This window comes from Neopelma chrysocephalum, unplaced genomic scaffold (genome assembly GCF_003984885.1).
Source record: "Neopelma chrysocephalum unplaced genomic scaffold, ASM398488v2 Primary Assembly neopelma1_23b, whole genome shotgun sequence".
In the NCBI taxonomy this organism is placed as follows: Eukaryota; Metazoa; Chordata; class Aves; order Passeriformes; family Pipridae; genus Neopelma; species Neopelma chrysocephalum.
Window position 1 is genome coordinate 12,072,696 of NW_020897692.1, and position 22,924 is coordinate 12,095,619.

The 22,924-nt window shown below is 45.0% G+C and overlaps 2 protein-coding genes across 5 annotated transcripts; one reads left to right on the forward strand and one right to left on the reverse strand.

Moving 5' to 3' along the window:
• Positions 1–1,644: 1,644 nt before the first annotated feature.
• EEF1A1 (eukaryotic translation elongation factor 1 alpha 1) lies at positions 1,645–6,126 on the forward strand. Of its 2 annotated transcripts, none has more exons than XM_027697241.1 (8): positions 1,645–1,748; positions 2,469–2,658; positions 3,547–3,726; positions 3,863–4,159; positions 4,423–4,573; positions 4,739–4,995; positions 5,201–5,435; positions 5,722–6,126. In XM_027697241.1, exons 2-8 carry the CDS (start codon positions 2,515–2,517, stop codon positions 5,844–5,846), a joined length of 1,389 nt encoding a protein of 462 aa, XP_027553042.1. In that variant the 5' UTR covers positions 1,645–1,748; positions 2,469–2,514; the 3' UTR covers positions 5,847–6,126. The 2 variants fall into 2 exon arrangements, with proteins under 2 accessions (XP_027553042.1, XP_027553051.1); XM_027697250.1 differs by having other exon boundaries at positions 1,645–1,743.
• A 9,198-nt stretch (positions 6,127–15,324) lies between these two features.
• MTO1 (mitochondrial tRNA translation optimization 1) lies at positions 15,325–22,708 on the reverse strand. 3 transcript variants are annotated; one of them, XM_027697288.1, is made up of 12 exons: positions 22,521–22,708; positions 22,207–22,406; positions 21,676–21,793; positions 20,749–21,038; positions 19,391–19,503; positions 19,062–19,252; positions 18,682–18,887; positions 18,004–18,208; positions 17,751–17,922; positions 16,956–17,074; positions 16,305–16,462; positions 15,325–16,123 (listed from the first exon to the last, which is right to left on the reverse strand). In XM_027697288.1, the coding sequence occupies exons 2-12, from the start codon at positions 22,399–22,401 to the stop codon at positions 15,896–15,898; spliced, it is 1,995 nt and encodes a 664-aa protein (XP_027553089.1). In that variant the 5' UTR covers positions 22,402–22,406; positions 22,521–22,708; the 3' UTR covers positions 15,325–15,895. The 3 variants fall into 3 exon arrangements, with proteins under 3 accessions (XP_027553089.1, XP_027553067.1, XP_027553078.1); XM_027697266.1 differs by having other exon boundaries at positions 18,682–18,812; positions 22,521–22,706; XM_027697277.1 differs by lacking the exon at positions 22,521–22,708 and having other exon boundaries at positions 18,682–18,812; positions 21,676–21,821; positions 22,207–22,318.
• Positions 22,709–22,924: the final 216 nt, after the last annotated feature.

Below are 22,924 nucleotides of genomic sequence, written 5' to 3' on the forward strand. Positions count from 1 at the left end.
TCTATCTGCCCTCCACCCCCACCACTCATCTCTGCCTAAAACCACAGGAAGGGATAAGAACTTTATTGCTTTATTCCTTTCTTAAAAATCAGAGTATTTGTTTAATGATATCTGAACCTTTTTGCAGGTTTACTCAGAAACTGGTTATTTGTGTAAAAGATGTGTTCTAAACTCAGCCTCATCTCTCAATTTTTTTTTTTTTACATAATGCACCTTTTTTACCTTTCATGTGGAAAAATACCAGATATCATGGAAACACTTCAATTCCATATCAAACCATGAAATACTGAGCTTACAGCTCACTAGTGAATTTGATGCTGGGTTTATCTCAGCTAGAGAAACTTTGAGTCAAGTGAAAGTGTAGATGTGTAGATGCATGAGGTGGTTTTTTTATTATTAGTTTGTTGATGTTGTTCTTTTTTGTTTGTTTTTGAACAAGAACTTATTTCCATGCTTTACAACTGCAACCTGAAGCACATACGAACAAACGAATAGGATTATACTTGTCTGTAGGTAAGTAACTATTGCTGACAGGCATATAATATAGCTGAATAAGAAAATCGACTGTGTAGCTTGTATGCTTTGCAGATAGTTGAAAAATAATAAACAGAGATAGTTCAGCTTCTCAGCTTGTCTTGAAAAGGTATGAGATGTTGAATATTTGATGGATTTTTTTACATCAGTTGGGAGCAAGAAAACAGAGAACGATCCACTGCAACCACGAGAGCCTTTATTTCTGATGTTGTGATCTGTTTTGTGACTCCTCATTGCCCTGATTCTAAAAATAATTTGCTATGGCTGACGGTTTTCTCATGAGAAAATACAGTATAGGGGCACTTCCCGCAGTCTGGGTTTCTTGCACAGAAGCTCCATGTCCTGAGTGCTTATTAATTGTGATTAATACATTTTCACTTCAGACACGTCGTTGCTGGAGGTGCCTCCGCCTTGATTAGTACTTTTGTGCCAAAGTTTTCTGAGCCGAGTCAACTTTTGCTCTCTAATGGTACAACAAAACAGAAAAAGCTTGTAATAAGCTTCCTGAAATTCCTGCTCTTTCCCTCCTTCCCCGCCTCTGTTTCTGGGAGACCTACTACGTAATGGGCTGGGGGGGGGTCTCGCATCCCGTCATGTTTGGCCGACATTTGTTACTTGCCTGTCAGGGTAACTCACTGAACGTTTCTAATCTCGCTAATTGCGTTCCTTTGTGTCCCTAATGAGAGGCACAGTGAATTCGCCGGGAGCTGTTCTCCGCGGACTACCCTCAGCCGCCGCGCCCCCCCGGACCGGCCATGACGCCGGGCCTGACGCTCCCTCCGGTCCCCGGGCCCGCCGTGCCGCTGGGCCCTGCAGGGGGGCCGGGGCCGGTCGGCGCTGCCCCTCTTCTCCCGGACGCGGCGGCCGCTCCCCCCCGCCCGCCCGCCCGCCATCCCGGCGCGGGAGGGGACACCGCTCCTCTTCCCGCCGCAGCCCCTCGGTGCACCGCGGGCCCGGCCTCGCTTCCCGCCCGGCCGGGCCAGGCCAGGCAGAAGTCCCGTAAGAGCCGGGCGGGTGATGCCCCGCAGCAACAGAAGAACCAGTCCGCGAGAGCCCCAAAGGGGGGCGGGGGCACTCCGTGCCCGGGCGGGGCCGCGGGGCCGCCGGGAGCGGTGACGTATCCCAGGCCCCGCCCCCTGCCCAAGCTATATAAGGGGCGGTGTTCACGTTGTCGGTCTTTTTTGCTCCGGGTTTGCTGACGCCTAGTAGGTGAGGTGCGTCCGCCGGGATGGGCCGGGGCGGGCCGCGCTGCACTCCCCCCGGGGGCCCAGCGAGCGCTGAGCCCTGGGCGTGGTGAGGGCCGAGGGGAGGAGGGAGTAGAGGTCGGAGGTTCATGGGGGGAGTGGGACAGGGGGGTTAGCAGAGGGGCGCGGGGCGTCGAGATGGCGGCGCGTCGTCTTCCACGATTCCCACGCGGACGTCCCCCTTGTCCGGGCTGGGGTCCGGGAGCGGCGTGTCCGTGCGGATATGGGGCGGGAGGCGCGCGGCATCTACTGCTGTGTCCCGCGGGTGGTGGGCCCGGGCCGCGCGGGTTGGTGCGAGGGCCGTCGGGGGGGCGGCGGGACGGGGCACGAGTGAAAAAATGGCCGCTCGACTTCCCCGCCCGCCGCCAGCGCCACAAAATGGAGGACGCGGCGGCCCGGGCGGGGTGAGTCACACAAAGGAGCGGGGCGGCCCCGCCCTTCGCGCTGCCCGCCGGGCCCGCTCGCCGCCGCCCCGCGGTCTGGCCGCCGCCGCCGGGGTAACTCGAGCTCGGCGAGGGGGCGATGTGAGGGGCGCTTCGAGGGGGCCCCCGGCCTGCCCGCCTCGCTCCTCCCCTCCCCCGGCGGGGCGGGGCCGCCATTCTGGCCGGGCCAGGCTGCGCTGCATGTGGCGCCGCCATCGCTGCCCCTCGGGACCGAACTGTAACCAGCTTTTTTCTGCGGAACTTTCAGGTGTCAATTCTCTTTTGCCCAAAGCAAGAACTAAACTACATCCGAAATGGGAAAGGAGAAGACCCACATCAACATCGTCGTCATCGGCCACGTCGATTCTGGCAAGTCCACCACCACCGGTCACCTCATCTACAAATGTGGGGGCATCGACAAGAGAACCATCGAGAAGTTCGAGAAGGAAGCGGCTGAGGTGCGTAGGCCTGTGGGCTGACACCCAGCAAAATTTCGGGGTGCAGGAATGACTAGAGACCCTTAGTTGTAAAGTGAAGTTGCATAGTGTTTGGCGGCCGCGAGGAGGCGGTTTGGTTGCGGCTGCCCTGGTAGCTGAACAAGTGGCTCAGTGTTGTGCGGCCACAGGGCGGCAGCTGGGTTGCAGTTGCCCCCGAGGTTGAACAAGTGTGTAAGTGTTCAATCCTCCATTGTGTTAGTTGGAGAAACCCGAATTGTGGAGCGCAGAGCAAGGTAAGGGAAAGGTGGTCTAAAGCTACATCTGGACAACTATGTCCGGACTTGTAAGTTAAGTGGAGTTGCCTGGTTCAGTCTGTGCATACACATAGTAAAGAATAGAATTAAAAGGAGTTGCTCTATTAAGGTTTAATTTGCAAGTCAGGAAGTTTCACCGATTACATTTTCTGTGTAATAACAGCATGAATCTTAATAAGAACATTACAGAATAAAAATTTGGCAGGTGTTGGGCAGAGTGGCACTTAAAATGTTGACTATCACAAGGATTGCATTAGTGAGAGAACTTAAATTGGTAAAGGACACTTGATAGTAGAACTCACGCTCAGGAGCTCTATCTCAAAGATGCATTAGCCCAATTAACAAGCTGTCAATGGGGCTGAAGTGTCAACAGGTTCAATAAACAGAAAACAGTTGGCATCTCTCACTAGTAGTGCCAAGTGGATCTTGTTGCTTGTTTCATGAGCAGCAGTGTTCTCCAGTATTGAGTCACTTACTATTCTTACATTTTGCTCTTTAGCGAGCGTGTGATCTTTGTGAAGTAAATGCAGATACATACCTTCTTTATAAAAAAAAAAAGGGGGGGAAAGTAATCTGGGTTTTCTTCTAACCATAGATGGGCAAAGGTTCCTTCAAATATGCCTGGGTCTTGGACAAGCTGAAGGCTGAACGTGAGCGTGGTATTACTATTGATATTTCCCTTTGGAAATTCGAAACAAGCAAATACTACGTCACCATCATTGATGCTCCTGGACACAGAGACTTCATTAAGAACATGATTACTGGAACTTCACAGGTATGTAAATAAAACCAAGGATTTGGGAAGTTAAAGAATGTTGTTCCTTAGTTAGAGGTGTTCTTGTAATATGTTGTCAAATGCACAAGCACTGTAACTATAGTTTTGGTTTTGTGGGTTTTTTGTCTTTTCAAAGGCTGATTGTGCTGTCCTGATTGTTGCTGCTGGTGTTGGTGAATTTGAGGCTGGTATTTCAAAGAACGGGCAAACCCGTGAGCATGCTCTTCTGGCCTACACCCTGGGTGTAAAACAGCTGATTGTTGGTGTCAACAAGATGGATTCCACTGAGCCACCTTACAGCCAGAAGAGATACGAAGAGATTGTCAAAGAAGTCAGCACTTACATCAAGAAAATTGGCTACAACCCAGACACTGTAGCTTTTGTGCCAATTTCTGGTTGGAACGGTGACAACATGTTGGAGCCTAGCTCTAATGTAGGTTTGACATTTGTTTCTATTAAGACATGAATCCAAGAGGATTATTGAGATAAATTATGGAATTATAAAATGTACATGCTTTTTAATAATTACATTTGGAAGTGACAAGGTCCAAAATCAAATCCTAAGACTTCTTAAAAATTCTTACTCTGTAACAGAGTCAGATAATGAGAAAATGCAAAGATACACCACTTAGTCTTCTTCAACCTTGTGCTGTTAATTTGGCAGTCAGTTTATAGCTGGGCTTGTTTTTGTTATAGATGCCCTGGTTCAAGGGCTGGAAGATTACCCGAAAGGATGGCAGTGCCAGTGGAACCACCCTCCTTGAAGCCTTGGACTGTATCCTGCCACCAACTCGTCCAACTGACAAACCTCTGCGTCTGCCTCTTCAGGATGTCTACAAAATTGGTGGTATGTGTTCTCTATAATGCTTCTCATTTGCCACAAGAGCTGATGTATGGGCCAGAAATGCAGGCATTTGCCCAACAACTTGTTTTTTTCGATTCAAAACCACATATTTTTATCAAGTGGGTTTTTGTCATAAACTGAATTATTTATGTTGCTTCTCTTTCACAGGCATTGGTACTGTACCAGTTGGCCGTGTGGAAACTGGTGTTCTGAAGCCAGGCATGGTGGTTACGTTTGCCCCTGTCAATGTAACAACTGAAGTGAAATCTGTTGAGATGCACCATGAAGCCCTGAGCGAAGCTCTGCCTGGTGATAACGTTGGCTTCAATGTTAAGAACGTGTCTGTGAAAGATGTTCGCCGTGGCAATGTTGCTGGTGACAGCAAGAATGATCCTCCAATGGAAGCTGCTGGCTTCACTGCACAGGTATTTTTTGCTGCTGTTCGAGGATGTTTAAAATGTAGCTTTGTATTCTGAAACAAGAGTCTTTATAGGCTAAGCTATAAAGTGACATAGGCTTCTGTTTTGAGATGCATTTCATTGAAGCAAATCTCATTAATTCCTTGGCTTTGTAAGACACATCGATATTCAAAATTGTTCTGATGCTATCTTGTCTTCCTTGATTTCCTAGGTCATTATCCTGAACCACCCTGGCCAAATTAGTGCTGGCTATGCCCCTGTGCTGGATTGCCATACTGCTCACATTGCCTGCAAATTTGCTGAGCTCAAAGAGAAGATTGATCGTCGTTCCGGCAAGAAGCTGGAGGATGGCCCCAAGTTCCTGAAATCTGGAGATGCTGCTATCGTTGATATGATCCCTGGCAAACCCATGTGTGTTGAGAGCTTCTCTGATTATCCTCCTCTTGGTAAGGCATTTCCTAAAGTGTGTTAATACTGATTTCTAGAAAAGACACTCCTTGATTTCAAGTGTAGGAATGCACTGTGTTTTGTGAAATATTGTTAAAAGCTTTGACTTGAAACTTTGAAGTGGAACCAAAAGTACAGTGGTACCGGGATTCTCTGCAGAGAGTGATGTCTGGTCTCAGAGCAGCATTTGCCCACTTATCTCAAGCTGCGTGTTGCTGCTGTGGAATTTCCACTGTGAGTTCTGTAGCTCTAGACAATAGTCATAAAACGTGTTTTTGTTTTCAGGTCGTTTTGCTGTACGTGACATGAGGCAGACGGTTGCTGTTGGTGTCATCAAGGCAGTTGACAAGAAGGCTGGAGGAGCTGGCAAGGTCACAAAGTCTGCCCAGAAGGCCCAGAAGGCTAAATGAAAATTCTGTACTGCAGCTGCCACCTCAGTCTTAATCAGTGGTGGAAGAACGGTCTCAGAACTGTTTGTCTCAATTGGCCATTTAAGTTTAATAGTGAAAGACTGGTTAATGATTACAATGCATCGTAAAAGCTTCAGAAGGAAAGGAATGTTTGTGGACCATTTGTTTCGTGGCAGTTTAAGTTATTAGTCTTTAAAATCGATAAATTTTTTAAAATGGAAACTTGAGACCAAAAATCTGTCACAGAATTTGAGACCATTAAAACAGAAGTTCAATGCTACGTCTCTGTGTTCTTTGGGTTAATATTAAGTTTATGGCAAAACCTATTTCTAGACCTGGTGGGATCAGAAAGGATCGTTGTTACTTTAGTATGCTCAGGAGTTGCAAAGCAAATACTCAAATTATCTGTTTCTGAAGAGCAGAGCAAATTTCAGCTCCAGGTTTATTATTTTTAGCTGATCTAAGCCTTAAAAAAATACTTTTTTGGTGCTTGCTTTGTGACTCATTTTTAGATTAAATAGCACAAATACCAGGCAACAGCCTCAGTATTTTGGTGCATTCTGTGATGCATTGAGTAAACCAAGACTTCTTTACATTGGGAGGAAGAAATAGTGTGAACAAAAACACATTTAAAATTAAAAAGGCACAAACGAAGAATCCAGTGTTAGGCCCATAAGTTTTATACATGGATTTTTGTAATTGCAAGCAGAAACTTTTCTGGGGACCTGATTAACTGTTGTGTATCGCTCTCAAGATTAAACACTTCTGCATAAATGTTTTCTAATATATATTAAAACATTCAATAGCCAAATTTAAAAATTAAACTTTAAAATTACACTTTGATGCAATCTGAGTGATCCGCCATTGTAGCCTGCACCAAACACAGTGGGACAGTGTACCTTTTATCTTCAACAATGGGTTGAAGATTTGGGTCAAACAGGTAAAGTGGACTTTGGTACTTAGTCCAAAAGATTACTATTAATTACTAGATAAATAATCCCAAGTGAAACGTTTTGGGCTATAAAACAAACAAGCTGTAATAATAGGGGATTCCAGCATAGAAGTCTTGCTTTGAATTGGTTAACGGAAACAAGCAGTTAATGGATAATCAGACCTGACTTTGCATAATGACACAGCTGTTTTACTAACCTTTCACATGATTTCCCCACATAAGGTCAAAAAGAATTCACTATCTTTGAGGGATTATTGTTCCATGACAGCAGTATGTTCTCCCTGTAGTGGCTGTATTCTCACTTGTTTTCCTTTCCTTCTCTGGCTGTGTGCTTGCTCTGCAGGAATCTGTATCTGTACTGCTTGGATAGATCTGAACTGCTGTTACTTACTTTCATATTCTGTTTGCTCTGGTTGGATATTTTTTCCTTTTCTGCTCACCTTCTGTGTCTTAACAACAGCAAAGCCTTGGAGCGTTACACACCGTGTTTGAAGGTACAGATGTGCCAAATACAGTGGAAGCAAAGGCTAGAGGGCTTCATAGCACAGCAGGGCTATGGAATTCAGCAAAGGACTCTCATTGTGCTGCTTAAATGCTGCTTCTGGAGGTTTTAGTGTCCCCAATGCAACAGGAAGTACATAACTTCAATATGGAGGCAGGCGTACTTTTGCCATAATAAAGCTTAAAGTATCTGGCCAAATCTTTGCATGCTTTTCAGTTAAACTGCTGACTTTTTTCCAAGAGACTTTGGTCAAACTGGTTGAGCAAAGTTCTAATTTGTTGAAAAGCAAAGCGGCTTTGGCACAAGCTGCCTTCACAGTGAAGGCCTGTGCGTTAGATTTCTTACGCGTTCTTTTGTAGGTGCAGGATGTTTGGTTTGGCCACTGTGGCTTGGATACGCAACACCCTGTCCGCAGTGGTGGATATGCAGCCCTGGCTCTGCATGTTGCACAGGGTTGTCTACAGCTGGGTGTCTGCTCCATTACAGTTTGCAAATTATCTCGTAATAGGCAACTGATTTCAAATCCTTAGGGCAAAATCAGGTGTGATAGTGCACTTGTGCTTGATCCCAAGCAGCGGAAGGGAGACAGCACAGTGCAGTGCTGCTGTTGAAAGAGGCACCCCTCACCTCTGGTCAGCTGTGCATAGATCAGAGCAGCTGCAAAAGCTGCTGGAAGGGTGGTTCATGGTCAGATGGCCCTTGATAAGCAGGGGTAAGAGTCAGCTGTGTAGTTTGGGGCTGAGGGAGTGGTTCTGCCTCTAGGAGGAAAAATACCTTAAGCCTAGAGAACTGTCAGTATTGAATCTAACAACTTCACATTGCGTGCAGTAAGAACACATTTGTGAACGCTGCCTGCCATACTAGCAATTGCTTTCATGTATTTAAAACCTAAAATTTTACACATTCTGGTTTTTTTTATTTTAACTTTTATAGACCAGATTTGCTTTCTATGCACTAATGTAATCCCATTTCAGTTCTTTTATTAATATTTGACTACCTGGGGAAATTGTTAGACTTTTGTAAACAAAACTTGGGAATAAAACTACTTTGATCAAACTTTTAATAAATGTTCATAGTTGAGAACCGTATTTGTCTTCTGACTGCTTATTTCTGTAAGCAACTTTCACAGCTGTCCTTAACTCTTTCCCCACTGTCCTGCAATGCTGGTGGTGTTTATACACAAAGAAGTGTGAAAGCATACTGCTCTGGTGATGAAGCTAGCTATGAAGGCAGAAAACTGGCTGGAGTAGTACATTCATATAATATATTTCAGTTTTGTTGCTGAAGGTGGCTGTGGGGAGCTGGAAGTTGAAAACAATATCCTTTCTAGTTGATGATGCATGCTTTGGGAATCTGGAGGTCTTGGAGGGCTTTTAGTACACAGAAATACTCAAAGAATGTGTGTGGTGAAGCATTCAGGGTCAGACACAACAAAGACTGGTTGGTCTGCGTAGGGAAATTGAGCAGTGCAGTTGCAGCTGCTGTAACCAAGTAACTTGTTCCTCAGTGTTGATTCCCTAGGTGGATAGTTTAGGTTGGAATAAAATGGGCTCTGCTCAGGCTACTGCTCTGAGGCATTTTAATTATATCTCAGACCAGCTTGTGCAAGGCTAATAACTGAAATAGCGGATTTTACTGAAATTGCAGATTGAAGACTATTTCACATTGTGAATATAGTTGTCTCTCTATATTTTGAAAGGTATTGACAAACTCTGAAAAATTATTATTCTCTAAATGCATATTTGTATTTTAGATTTGGTCAACATAAAACTGGATAGAAACAAATTAATCTTTGTACTGTATGGGGCTATCCTTTTCCTCATTAGTGCTAAATGATTCGATATCTGCTTAAGAACAGCATAAATTCAGTCTGGATCAAAAATACAACCCATTGGGTTTATGTAGTGCCTAGAGGGAGCCTAGGGGGCAGAGGAGGTGATGGGAGGGCGGATAAGCTTCTTGCCTCCCCACCAACATCCTGAGGTACCCTGAGGACCTCTGAGGTCCTGCTCAAAGTGGCTGCTTCATCCGAAGCCCCTTTCTACAAGAACCTGCTTTTCAAGGAGAGGTCTGAAATGGTTACACTTCAGGAGGAAGAAGAGGCACCTGCGGTGCAAAAGAGCTGAAGGAAACCCGCTAGATGGCAAAACTGTATTGGTTTCCAAAACACAGAAAACTGTGGGTTTTTAGCCTTTTCTGAATCTTCTTAAATCCCTTCAGATTATTTCTGCATTGTAAGTCAATTACATAATTGCCTACTTTTTTAAAAATCAGGTTACTTTCTCTGGCTGCCTATCAATTATTCTTTAATCCTTTTATGTTTCAAATATTTACACAACATAATTCAAATCTGCTAGCTTCTCTGCACTGATAAGATGACAGTTAAACATGTATTTTCCTTGAAAGATGCTGAGTGAAGTAGTGAGGAAATTTGGGGCTAAATCAGAGCTAACCTGATGGATGGTATCTGACCTGTGAGTGGGCGGATGGTGGGGCAGCAGGGTGCACAAAGGGTGGCTGCCAAGGGGCTGTACCCATGCTTAATAGCTCTGAATTTGTGCAGGTTTTGCTTATTTCTTCCTTTAAAAAAAAAAAAAAACACCAAAATTTGAAGGTACCTAAGCTTTCTTTAGTGAAGCATTCCCACGGGCCAAGTGCATGCTTTTAAGGATGCGGTAGCACCAGGTTTGCCCTCAGTGTGCTGAGGTACTTGCTAGGGCTTTCTCCTGGCTTTTCTCAGCAAAGCAGTCCAAGAACCTGGTCATGCTTCTCCAAGAGCATCTGCAAGCTCAGGCCTAGCACAAACACAGATCCAGGGGTTAATATGCTATTAATTTGTATTATATAGTCAATGGAAATAAGCAGAGCCAGCTCACCCCTAACTTGGGTCCCTGCCTGCTTTGCCCACGGTAGTCACAGTCACTTTTTCCCTTTCAGCCCAGTAAAATCTGGATTATTTAACACAAAGGGGAAGAGCCAGAGCAGAGCCTGTTTCCCCACCCCAGGTCCCTGTTCTGCAGGGCTCAGCACAGCCAGCCAGCTGGTGAAGCAGCTGACTCCAAACCTGCACACTGGCTGAAAGGCAAGACCAATGTTCCCTCCTGGGGGGATTTGATTGCAGGTTGGCCTGAAATTTAAAAGAAAGTTTCAGATTCTGTTTATCTGCAGCCACCTGGGCACGTTTTAAGCAAAATGCCCATTTTTTTCTTTTATATGTGCATGTATATATGTAGACACACACAAGCACAGGTATGTATGATATATTAAATATATCTGTACATCTATATAAATTAATGAAATGCCTCTTTTTTTAAATTATTGCAGTTGCCAGACTTCTTAAAAAATGTAGTTCCTATTTTGAAGCTGAATTCTAAGCTAATAACTTAGTAAACAAAGTGAAACCCTCCCAAATTAATGAATATTTAGGTTTTTATAATTAGTTATTATTTATATATAATAAAATTGCTATTATTTATTATTATTATGTATTTTGTTATTACTAAATATTTCATAGATATTTAATAAATATTTAATTTTATAAGCTGGGATGTGGTTCTACTAACAGGACATGGGTATTTTGAAGAAAGAGGTGTAGGATTGTTGGTCTTGAGTTGTCTCCATGTAAAACAAGCCCTTAAATAGCCTTTCCCAAAGGAAAAAAAGAATGTAAGTCTAATTATGTTTGCTCCTACTTGACTGTTATTATTAGTAATAATAACTAATTGTAATAATATAATAATAACTAATAACTAACACCTTGCCTGCTGCTAAAGCACTTTTATGGAGAAGGAGGGGATGTACATATGTGCACACAGATTGGGAGAAGGAAATCAAACCCGAACAAGAGCTGTGCTCTGCTGCAGTCACTTCCTTGTGAGAGTAATTCCTGCGACTCATTTCTGGCTACGCATCTGCAGGACTCCTACACACGTGGCACAACTGAGAACTGAGATCATAGCCTGTGACGTGACCACTGCATCTGGTTCGCCAGTTCCAGCTTGTGCCTGACTCCCCCCACTGTCTGCTAGCCCTGCTTTGGGGCAATGTCACCAAAGCAGCACATGGTCACCTGGTCAAAGTCTCCCGAGGTGCAGTGGGACAAGGACAAAACTTTGCTGAAGCGCCAGCTCAGCAGTACCAGCCACAGCAGCCTTTCCACTTGTGACTCCAAAAATCCCATATGCTTGTGACATAGGCCACCACCTGGTCATACACTGCAATTTTCAAGTAAAACCACAGTAAATTGCCACCGAGGAAGCTAGTCATGAGGCTGTGGTCAACTCCTCTCTCTTCTTGCTGCCCTGTGAGGCAGAGTGAGCTCATTTCCCACCTGGCTCTGTGCCTGCTCTTTAGTTAACCATATCAAGCGCTAAGTCACTTGGAACAAGAACTATGTGTGCTTATCGGTTCCCAGTGGTGCCTGAAAATGTACCTCCTGGGGGTTGTTCTGGGAGCTGCAGCTCATGCTAGACAAGAATGCCTTCAACCTTCACTTCTCCTGACTCCTGTCTCTACCACAACATGGGCCTTTGCTGAACCATGCTCCTCCCAGGGAGCCCTTAGCACCCACTTCTAGCAACTCTGCTGACCCTCTCCCACAGCAAGGAAGTATTGACTCTCTAGGGACACAGAGAGGGAAGCTGAGGACAAGGACAGGTTCGAGCCTGTTCATAGCTGAGCACCCCAAGGAGATATCACAGGATGTTAAAGCATCTAGTCTTAAGTCTGCAAAGAGGTGAGCAAGGTGCAGCCTCTAGCTTTCAGGCTAGAGGATTTGCCACTACTGCACCCTTGGGCACAGAAGTCAAGGCCCAGGCACTGTGCATGGTGACCACACAACGGTGGTTATGGGGTCAGAGAGTATCTGATGGGGATCCACATATGTCTCCTCCCTCAGAGTTACACATGCAGGGTTAAACTTGCACAGCAGTTTAGAAACAAAAGAGATAAAAGCAAATTTTGTTTCCTTACAGCATCATTGTTTTTAAAACAACTGATCAAGAATCAATCTTTTTTTTCTCTGCTCTTTCTTTAAAAGCAATTGCATAACAAGTCTCCCAGATGAAAGCTCTGGGCACCACTAATTTTGGTCACAGGAGGGGAAAGACACCATTTAATTCTCAGTAGTCCCATGAAGTCAAGGAAAGAGATGGAAATAACACCCTGAAAGGACTCTGAGCAGCACAGGCCATGGTTTGGTGGGAAAGCACAGAGAGCATGTCCTTGGTGGAAACAGTATCTCTGAGGGGATAGCAGATTCCCTCCTAGCATCCACTAAATGACATCCTGTCTCTGGGTGGAGGAGCACAACCTGGGAGGTGTAGGCATCAAAGCTGGTAACCCCTGAGCATCTAAAATCACTGCATGTGAAGATTGTTACTTAACAAAATACAAGGACAATTAACAAGTAGGAGGCACATCTGTGCTTGCAGCAGCCATCTAAGTGGGGGAGTAAGGCAGTCCACATAGTTCAGCTACTGCTGCACCATAGCAAACATCCTAGCAGCATTAAGGCCATCAAAGGCTGCGGTGGTGGCAGCTTTTAGTGTCTCCTAGCATAAAATATCTTTCCATTTTTCCCTTGCTTTTATCTTCCAGGCAGACATAAAGAAAAATGAAGAAACTGGTCAGTCCAAGTACCATATGAAATGAAAACCAGAATAGGAAGGGAAGACAACAGTTGTCTTAAAAATCTGGTACAAGATAGAGTGATAGAGAACTGAGGAAAAAGTGCTGATCACCAGGCCTGTGTTCTACAGGAGGGAAAGAAAAAGACACACATATTGAAACAGGGAACACAAAGACCCTTGGTATGTGAAACAAGTTAGGTCAACCTCACCATGCATACGCCCTCCCTGCCTGCCTGGTCACAGCAAGGATTGCAAGAGGACAAAGTACAATTAATTACTGCGCAGACAAGGAAAAGCAAGCAGGCACACATATCAAAAGCAGGCTCCTCCTGTTCTGCCCTTCCCATTCTGTTGGCCTTAGCAAGACCATAGGACCTGTGAGGATCTGTGAGGGTCTAAGCTCACTTTGCCTTCATGTAAAAGCCAAACCTTGGGCCTTGTAACAAGTCCTTGGTGGTTACAGAACAGATAGCACAATGTGGGCATCCTGTGTGCCAGTGCTATTTACAGCAGATTATTTAGGCTTTCTGTTCTTGGTTTTCTTAACAAAATGAATAGAACTACTTGTAGCTATGATTTCATGTTAAAAGTCTTCTCAAACAAGAACTGTTCAACAAACACCATATTGTTGCAAGCCCTGTATACATGAAACCAATACCTGAGGGGCAGCCAGTCCTCAAATTTATGAACATGCCAGGTTTTCCATTTCAGCAGATATGGACATCATTAACCCACGTATGTGAACAGAGGGCACCCTGTCTTAACAAGGGAGCTTACCCATGGCCAAAGACACACTTCATGCTGAAATAAAGCAGTTATTACAGAAGATGTGCTGGAAAGCAATGCCTCCATACACTTGTGACTTCAATTTTCCCTGAAGTTAACTCTCTCCTCCTTCTTAGACCACAGCTGCACATTATTAAATTGTTAAGAGTAAGAAAAGCAAAAGTCCACTCCTTCTGCTCTTCCTTTGACACTGGTGCAGCCCAGGCCAGTGGAATCACCCTTTGACTTATGCTGGCATATGTGAAACCAGAAGCACAGAAATAAATTTAGCACAGAAAGATGAGGAAAAAGTGTTTGCTTTTGTAGTAGGGTGCAAGGCGATTGCCTTTAAAGACACACATTATTGAAAGCAAGGTATTCCTGTCAAAAGACTGATTACAAGAATTAGGAAATACAGTCTTGAGACCGCACAATTGGCTTACAAGGGAGAAAATGAAGGTGTCAATAGGGCTGCTTTCCAAGTCTGTAAAAACTAGATCTAAGATTTTACAGATATAGGTACATCAAACTAAACATAACACAAAGATAATGCAGCGAAGGAAGCAAAAAACTTCCTTGATCAGAAATTCCACTGCTTTGAATAGACAGAGACATACAGGATTCAGGATTTCTTTGGATTCACATAGTTGGAATTTCACCAGTACCATTTGTGGAGTCTGAGTTAGACCACAGAAAGCATAGCTGCCTTCCATAAATTGAACTTAAGGCTTACAAGGTTGAAGTAAATCTTTGAGCCAACAAGGCTGGAAGGAAAACAGGCCACAGACAAAACGGGGCAGATATATGTTAGCTTTTCTGAACCATTCTGACATTAACTGACCTACCGATCACATGTCTAAAGCCCTTCTGTACAAGACAATGGCTGTGACAGGGAGATGCTTTCAGGCAGGCAGATGCCACTCTAAACAAAGCTGTAAACTCTGCCCACCCTCCTGCTGCATGACTGGGTCTCTGTGAGCAAAAGGGATTTGCTCTGATTCCTTTCTCTGGCCAGGAAAGGAATCACTCAACCAGAGCAAACTAGCCAGAGAAAAGTCCAGAATCATAACTTCAAAATGACATAGATACATGGTTTACAGTTGGACTCACTGATCTTAGCGGTCTTTTCCAACCTGTGTGATTCTATGATTTAACTGTAACAAAATGTGTTCTCAAGCCTGTTTGCCCAGTCAATTGAGAGGATGTTCAGAAATGAGGCTAGCACCAGAAACTGCTGCCTAAGTCAGGCAAGGATTTGGTAGAAGCCCAGCAACAGCTTGAATTCAGTGTTTCTTGCTGTCAAGTGACAAACTGACGGACCAATTGATCCAACTGACTTGGATCTTGCTCAGATTATATTACTATCAGTTGCAGGACCAGCGCTGATGAGAAATCCCTGGGTCATGCTTCCCTGGCCCCACAGCATGTCACAGTGAGCTTCACACCTCCCGAGCTGAGGTTCCTTGGGCAGGTTCCCATCTTCCTCAGCATCCAGCCTGCGGCAGCCAGTCTCATCCAGCAGCCTCCACCAGCTCTGTAGCGAATCTTGCCCCACCTTATGTGTGTGAACTGTGATCCAGTGAACTGTCAAGGCCCTACTGAAAGCTAAGTGACAACCAAGTTCTTCACTGAGTTTCAAGATAAGCTTTATTTACTTTAAAGGAGAAAAACATCTGCAGGATATGATGTTTGCATTCAGTCAGTCTCCTATGTAAGTTCAAATATTCATGTGGCACACATTTCCATAGTGTTTTCTCTTGGCTGACATCACACCGAGACACCAGATTGTGCGTAGTCACTGCACAGCTATGAACACAAGTACTAAAGTCAATGGAACACGCTTTTCAACTCAAATGCTGCCACAGGTTCAGTGCAGTAACATTTCTTACTCATTTTATAAGAGCAAAACATTGTCCTTTACAAGATGCTTTATAACAGATTTTGACTATCCAACACCTTCCAAATGAGTGGAATTTTGAAAGCAGTTCTCCTGTCTCTTGATTTGCATCAGAAAAATCACAGGCTGTATTTAGGTTTCTGAGCATTTATTTTGTGCATTCATCATCTTTGTTCTACTCAATGACCCCACCACAGAACACAACTAGAACTGCTTTGGATCTGGCCAGCATGGGTGTTACTTGTGAAGAGGGTCACGAGCACAGGTGATCTTGCCACACAGTGGCAGGATCCGTGCCACTCTCTAAAAAGGTGTTTTAATGAAGGTACTTTGTGTATCCTCTTCAGAAAACTCAGCTGACATCTGTCTTTGTGAAGTTGCTTTCTCTGAGTACATTTTCCCTGGTAAGTACCTCCCAGAGTGAGGTAAAGCTTTTAGCTTCTCTGTCTTCTGGTGATTGGTTTTCACAAATCTTAGCAGGTTAACAATAGCAGCTGGTGTAATTCCAGGGATACGGCTGACTGCACCAATCTGCACATGGAAACACAATCAAATTAACCAAAAACAAACCTACACACTGGAGCCAGTGAGAAATGAGATCAAAACCTGTGGGTATTTCTTTCCATGATTCTTTTCACCACCCCCTCATGTCCCTTGGAAAGATGGAAGGGATTTCACTGCTGCTCAACCTTTCTGTTGCTGAATATCTTACCGTCTGGGGACGGCTGGAGTCCAGTTTCTCCCGCACTTCTGTTGAAAGCGATGCATCAATGGCAAAATAATCTATGTCCTCTGGCAGCTGGAGCTCTTCATCACGACGCACTTCTTCTATTTCCTGCTGTTGGTTGACTACACACCACTCATAAGTAGCTGTGATGATCAGGAAAACAAGAAATCAGATGTAGATGTTCACGTGAAATACGTCACTTGCAAGAATTCTTGGAAGCAGAATGAGCAATTCCACTGTGACAGCCCAAAGCTCCTAAGGAAGTTTCCAGCCTCGCAGACTATAGAGCCTAATTCATATCACCACCTTGGAAGAAGTCACACTCTTTGATTTGTTACAGGAATTTCGGTACATGGGTTGTTTTTTCTACTCATGTCAGCAAAGGATGGTCAGCAAGGGCAGTTAAGGAATAAAAAAAACCCCAGGAGTGAATATGAATAACTGATTTCAACCCCAACAGTGAAACACAGGTGCATGCAAACGGCTGTGGCCTATGGTAAAAGGTACACACTCTGATCAGTGTTTCATTTCTCTAAGCAGCAACATGAAACACACTAGGACAAATGGATTTGCTCTCCCCTTACTGAACAAAACATATACAGATCACCACAAGAGATTATAATGTCTGTACTCTACCTTCTATTTTCAATCTCTCTGCCAGTTGTCTCCATTGAGCAAGCTTGTCCAGGCACTTTGGGATAGCTTTTGCCAGAACCTCCATACTGACGTCTTGATATTGAAGGATGTCAAAAGCACTGCGGAGAAAGTATGGTAGAAAGGAGTCACTTTCCTAAGGCAGATTTACAATTGTTCCCAGCTCAAACTCACAAAGTTCCTAGGATAAGCCAGAACAATTGCAGAGCCAAGCTCAACTCCCTACCATCTCCTCTCAGGACATAGAAGAGTTGTTAAACCCTGGAAGAGGGGCTCTTTATGAAAAATGACAGCAAGATGGAAGGGACAAGGTAGGGGCACCAAGGGGAACCTTTCACAGACCCAGTCAGCCAGAACAGAAAAGATAAGGTGAAGTAAAGGATGGGTAATGGAAGTGATAATCTTTTCTTATAAGCTACCATCTGACACCACCTTGAAATCAATTACTGCTTTAACAAGCTTTTAGCAAAGCAGCAACCCACTGTAAAACTGTCACCACTTGGTGACACTCTCTATAAGGGCATCAAGAACTGATGCCCGGGGCCAGTGGAGCACGCCCTTGCTTTGGGAGTACATCAGCACCAGGAAACATGGCATAGTAAAAACACTAACATAGCACTTACTCTACAGGCAAACATCAGATGTGTGTTCCCTGAAGGTGGTAAAGCTGGAATCTTGGAGTACTGACAGCTTCAGGAAATATGGACAAATGCTGTGAAACAGGATGTGCTAAAGCAAGCGTAGGTCAGACCAGAAAGTTCCAGCTGTAACCTTTACCTGACAGGTGACCTGCGACTGCTACTGATGGGAACTTCTGGCAGTAACTGGGACCATTTGGATATGCTGAACTGAAGTGATTTTAGTGTTGCAATTCCATCATCTAAAGCAGCTCTCATCTTAACTGCTTGTTCATATCGCTGCTGCGACACACATCCAGCTTCTTCAAAACCTGCAGAGACAGATGGTGTATGAGACAAAAGTCTACAACCAGGCAGGGCTGCTAACTGCAAGAGCCACTATGATCAAACACCTCTGTGAGTGAGCCTGGCATCAGCATTGTCGGGCCGGAGGGACATGCGGAACTCCACACGGCTGGTGAACATCCGGTAGGGCTCACTGGTGCCCAGAGTGGTGAGGTCATTGATCAGGACCCCAATGTAGCCTTCAGTGCGACTGACAATGAAAGGGGGCTTGCCATGAACCCGCAGACAGGCATTGATCCCAGCAATCACACCCTAGGCAGACAGAAAACAAACCAAATACATTTATCGGTCTCTTCTTAGCTAAAATATCAGCACATCTGCCTCCAAAGACTCACACGTCAAACTGTACCCAGAAAAATGCAATAGTCTGTGCTAGTAATCCAGGCGGTGTCTTTCTTGTGACACTACGAGTGTCTGAAGGGATTCTTGGCCACTGCTGATGTGTCTGGAGACAATTCCCATGTTTTCAATTATACCCACTGCACAGTCTCCATGATGAAACACTTGACAGTGCCTCCAATTACTTTTGTTACTGCAGTCTTAGTGATAGCACTGCAGATAATAAAAGTAAAAATATCTTGGGCAAGTCTGGAATTGGGGTGAGCAACAAAAGTAAGAACATCTCAGGAGAAAAAAATGGGCCTCGCAAGACTCTGTATCACAGACAAATGCCAAGGCAATATCCCTTTTCTGAGTGCTGAGTACACGTGGTCAGATTCACCCACCTGAGCTGCAGCTTCTTCATAGCCTGTCGTGCCATTTATCTGGCCTGCAAGGAAGAGGCGCTGAACAAGACGTGACTCAAGGGAAGCAGTCAGTTGACGGGGATCTAAAAAATCATATTGCACCCCGTAGCCTATGACACACAACAAGAGAGATGTTACAGGAGGCATTTTGAAGGTCAGCAAAGGCAACCAGTGGGGCAGGATGACTTAGCTTTTCAACTTTTATTTACGATTTCAAAACAACCAAGGAAAAATCCCTGCAACTAGGAATTAGCTTTGTTTCTCATTTCCTTTGTTTTGCTATGCTCTAAACAAAATCTGGCTTTCATTAACTAGTAAACAATGCAACAAATAGATTAAAAACTATTCATCTCCCTCACCTGGCTGTATCATCTTGGCTTTTTCCAAGCCTGGGACGGATTTGATCACCTGCTCCTGAAGCTCAGGTGGCAGTGTCATGGACATGCCTTGGGGGTAAATGACATTGGATTCCAAGCCTTCAGGCTCCAGCCAAACTTGATGTTGCCGGTTTGGGAAGCGCAGAACCTTTGATTCAAGAGAAGGACAGTACCTGCAAGAGTAAATGGCCATGAGCACCATCTGATATGGAGAAAAAGTAACTTGGCAGAAGCGAAGCAGGATACCCCCTCAGTTTCAAATAGATTGACACTTGTCCCCTTGAGAGCCTTGTGTGATGCCACACACTTACCGAGGGCCCCTTGTTGTCTCCCTTACATGGTTGTTCAGGTGAAGGTTATCGTAGATAATTTGCTGGGCTTTCAGGGTAGTGCGTGTCAGGTAACATGGCAGCTGACCTTCTGGCTGAAAGAGGCCAAAGCTCACTTTAAGTTATTCCAGTCACAACACTGTACTCTTATTGAACAACTCTGAGGATCTCCAATACCTTTTCCATGACAGCTGGCTCTCGCTTCTTGGAGAGCTAACTAGTGCTGTCATACCCACTGTGCAGACAGAACATGAGCAATCAGAGAGCATGAGCAACATGACCAAAAGCAGACTGAGAACAGAACAGAACTTGCAAGTGTAGAATTCAAGTTTTATTCCATACACTGTAGTCCTAATTACAGGATGGATACTCCCATTAAAGCAACACGTTATATCACAGCATTCAAATTGACTACAGGAATTCAAAGCTCTGGAGTAAGAAGAATAAGTGCTGACCCTACAGCTAACAGGCAATAAAAAATTTTGGTGAAGAAAAAAAAAAGAAATCTCTCGGTGAAGAAAAAAAGATAAAAATCTCAAAACTCCGCAATTAAATTCAAAGTTTGGGGAAAAAAACTACCACGTAAAGTATTTGACTCATTTTTCTGAAAAAGTCAATAGGCTCACATTCAAAATAGTAATAATGTTGCACCTTAACTTCTTGAAACCTTTCCTACACATACCAAAGACTTCAAGTGATATTACTTTCACCCTCATCCTGATTCTAATAGGTTATTGCAATTCCTATATGCTCCGGGGAAATTAACTCCTGATACTTAACTCTGTGCTATTCAACTACATTATGTAAGAATTTTCTTTGAAAGGAAAATTTCTTTAGAAAATTGAGCTTTTTGTGCTTTTAAGTTACTGTTAATATGCCACTTCTGAGATCTGTGGATAACTATATCCTTTCTCTTAGTCAATACTACTAATGATCTCTAATTTCAACATTTTAACCTTATTTTAAAGCTAAGGTAAGAAGCAAGACATTATAAATCTCCAGAATACAGGTATAATAACATGTATTTTGTAAACCACCCATGTAACCAGCACATGAAGAATACTAGTATCAGTATCCCATTTCACACAACTCTGACTCTAGAAGTAAAAAAAGTTTGGTTCTCAAGTTGAGAAGATAAAGTAAGAAGGTACTTGCTTTCAAAAGAATACAAACAACAAAAGAACCCTTTGCATTGAGAGTCCTCAGAAACATAACACCTCCAGTACAAATACATCCCAACTCCCTTTCCCAGCTACCAACTCCCTGGCTGATTATAAGCACGACATTCCCAGAACCACTCCCCAGCTGGCTCTATGTGCATTTGATGTGTGCTATCCCACCTTGATCCACACAGCCTCACTGAGGAAGCTGAATGGCACCGGAGGATTGTCAGCTCCATGTTCCTCCAGACCACTGAAGTCAATCGTGTCTTTGGCAAGTCTTGGTGGTGTTCCGGTCTTCAGCCTGCCCACAGCAAATCCCAGTTTCTCCAGAGTCTGAGCTAGCCCAATGGCTGGCTGGTCCCCTAGCCGCCCAGCCGGGTGCATCTCTAGCCCAATGTGGATCATACCCCTCAGAAAGGTACCGGTGGTCAGGACAATGCTTCCAGCGTGTACTGTGCTCCCATCCCCTAAAACAGCAAGTTTTCAGAAATGTACATAATTAAGTAAACAAAGCCCTCGTATTCTTCTGTCTAAAACTAGACTAACAGTGTTCACTGAGGGTTTATCCATCCTCTGTTACACAACAAAAGCAGCATTTCAATAATGAAAGCACTAATAGTAGTAACTGCAATAAGCAGCATGTATTTATTCCTGTATTTTTATTATTCCTAAAAAAGTTACCTGTAACACAGAAAACCCACTCCTGGGAAAAAAATCATATCCAGGCCTTTACTTCAGAAAGCTTGTTTATTAGAACAGCAAGGGGTAATAAAGTACGAGTCTGTTAGTAATAGAACCCCATGGTCCCATAACATTGTCGACAGCATATGCCGTTTACCAAATAAAATCTCAAAATGCAGCATGGAATTCAATATACCTAGCCTGAAGAAAATTAACTTAAGTAACCTCCCAATATCCTATCAGTCCAGGTATTTTTGTCATTGTATTACTCTGTATTACACATATTAACCTAGTTTAGTTCATACTCTGCCTAAACCAGATGTCTTGGTTAATTCATCTCTCTCATTGACGAATCAGAAATGTTTATCTCAAAGGCTGCTCTTAGCACCTACTGGAGGCACCTACTGATTTAATAACACATACCCAGAACGACTCCCGTGACTTGGCATTTCCCAGGATGGCCTGATTCTGGCTCTGTCAAGATAAGATCTTCCACAGATGCCTCACGAACTGTCAACAGTGGCGTGTTAAGGATTTCTTTCTGTCATGAAAGGAGTTACTGCAAAAATCTAGGAAGTTATGAAACATAGGGGTAATCCCAAATCCTGCTGATTTCCACAATATCTATCACCGTCTTCCATTCTTACCACACAACTGGGAAGATACTCAGTTATGGTACTATTCTGATCGATCAACTAGAAATTTTCATTCAGACAAGAGTTTAAGCTCAAAAGAAACTATTCAGTCATGAAGCCTGACCTGTATCTAAAATGCTGGAGAATTTTTTAAAGTATGCGGAGCTCCAACAACCTACAGTGCATTAAAGTATCAAACAGAAACGTATCTAGGTTTGACAGGTAAATAATGAAAAACAAAACATGTGTCCCTCCCTCATCATCTTCAGTAGTTTATACTAACACCTAATACCAAAAATCCTCCCGGCCCCGCTCTCACCTGCATGTTCTCCTTGTAGAGGCCGCGGTCGATCTGTGCGCGGAGGCCCCACACGGCCGGGCCCTTGCAGCGGTTCAGCACCTTGTAGTGGATGCCGGAGCGGTCGCAGACGCGGCCGCACAGCCCGTCCAGAGCGTCCACCTCCCGCATGAGGTGCCCCTTCCCGATGCCGCCGAAGGACGGGTTGCAGGACATCTCCCCTGGGGAAGGGACACAGGGACACCGTCGCCGCCGCCCAAAAGCTCCGACGCCAGGAAGACCCGAGGCGCCCGCGGTTCTTTCCCCCGCCCCAGCCCGGGTACGCGCGGCGGTACCGATGGTGCCGATCCTGTGCGTGAGCAGCAGCGTGCGGGCCCCGCCGCGGGCAGCTGCCGCCGCCGCCTCCGTCCCCGCATGGCCCCCGCCGACCACCAACACGTCGTAGCGCGGCGCCGCCGCCCCGACCTCGCTGCCAGCCCGGCGTTGCCCTGGGCGAGGCACCGGGAGCAGCGCCAGCCGGCAACAACCCCTCCGCAAGAACATGGCGGCAGCGCCGGCCCTCCCGGCGGCGAGCGCGAGGGATGGGCAGTCACCGCGGCTCCTCCGCCGCTCATACTGGGCGGGAGGCGGAGCCGGGCGCTCCGTAGGCGGGAGCGGCGCGTCCGTGCGCCCCTCGGCGGCCGCCCGTGCCCCGCCCGCGGGGAGGCGGGAGGCAGGGAGAGGTTCCTCGGGAGCGGGA

What these genes read in the sequence shown, in the direction of transcription:
- MTO1 (XM_027697288.1), bottom strand. Translation starts at nt 22,401, where the DNA reads ATGTCCTGCAACCCGTCCTTCGGCGGCATCGGGAAGGGGCACCTCATG. An exon ending in TCTACAAGGAGAACATGCAG is followed by an intron (nt 21,794 to 22,206) that starts GTGAGAGCGGGG and finishes CTTTCATGACAG; the next exon opens with AAAGAAATCCTTAACACGCC. An exon ending in ACTCCAGCCGTCCCCAGACG is followed by an intron (nt 16,124 to 16,304) that starts GTAAGATATTCA and finishes TTCCATGTGCAG; the next exon opens with ATTGGTGCAGTCAGCCGTAT.
- EEF1A1 (XM_027697241.1), top strand. Translation starts at nt 2,515, where the DNA reads ATGGGAAAGGAGAAGACCCACATCAACATCGTCGTCATCGGCCACGTC. An exon ending in GGATGTCTACAAAATTGGTG is followed by an intron (nt 4,574 to 4,738) that starts GTATGTGTTCTC and finishes TCTCTTTCACAG; the next exon opens with GCATTGGTACTGTACCAGTT. An exon ending in CTGCTGGCTTCACTGCACAG is followed by an intron (nt 4,996 to 5,200) that starts GTATTTTTTGCT and finishes TTGATTTCCTAG; the next exon opens with GTCATTATCCTGAACCACCC.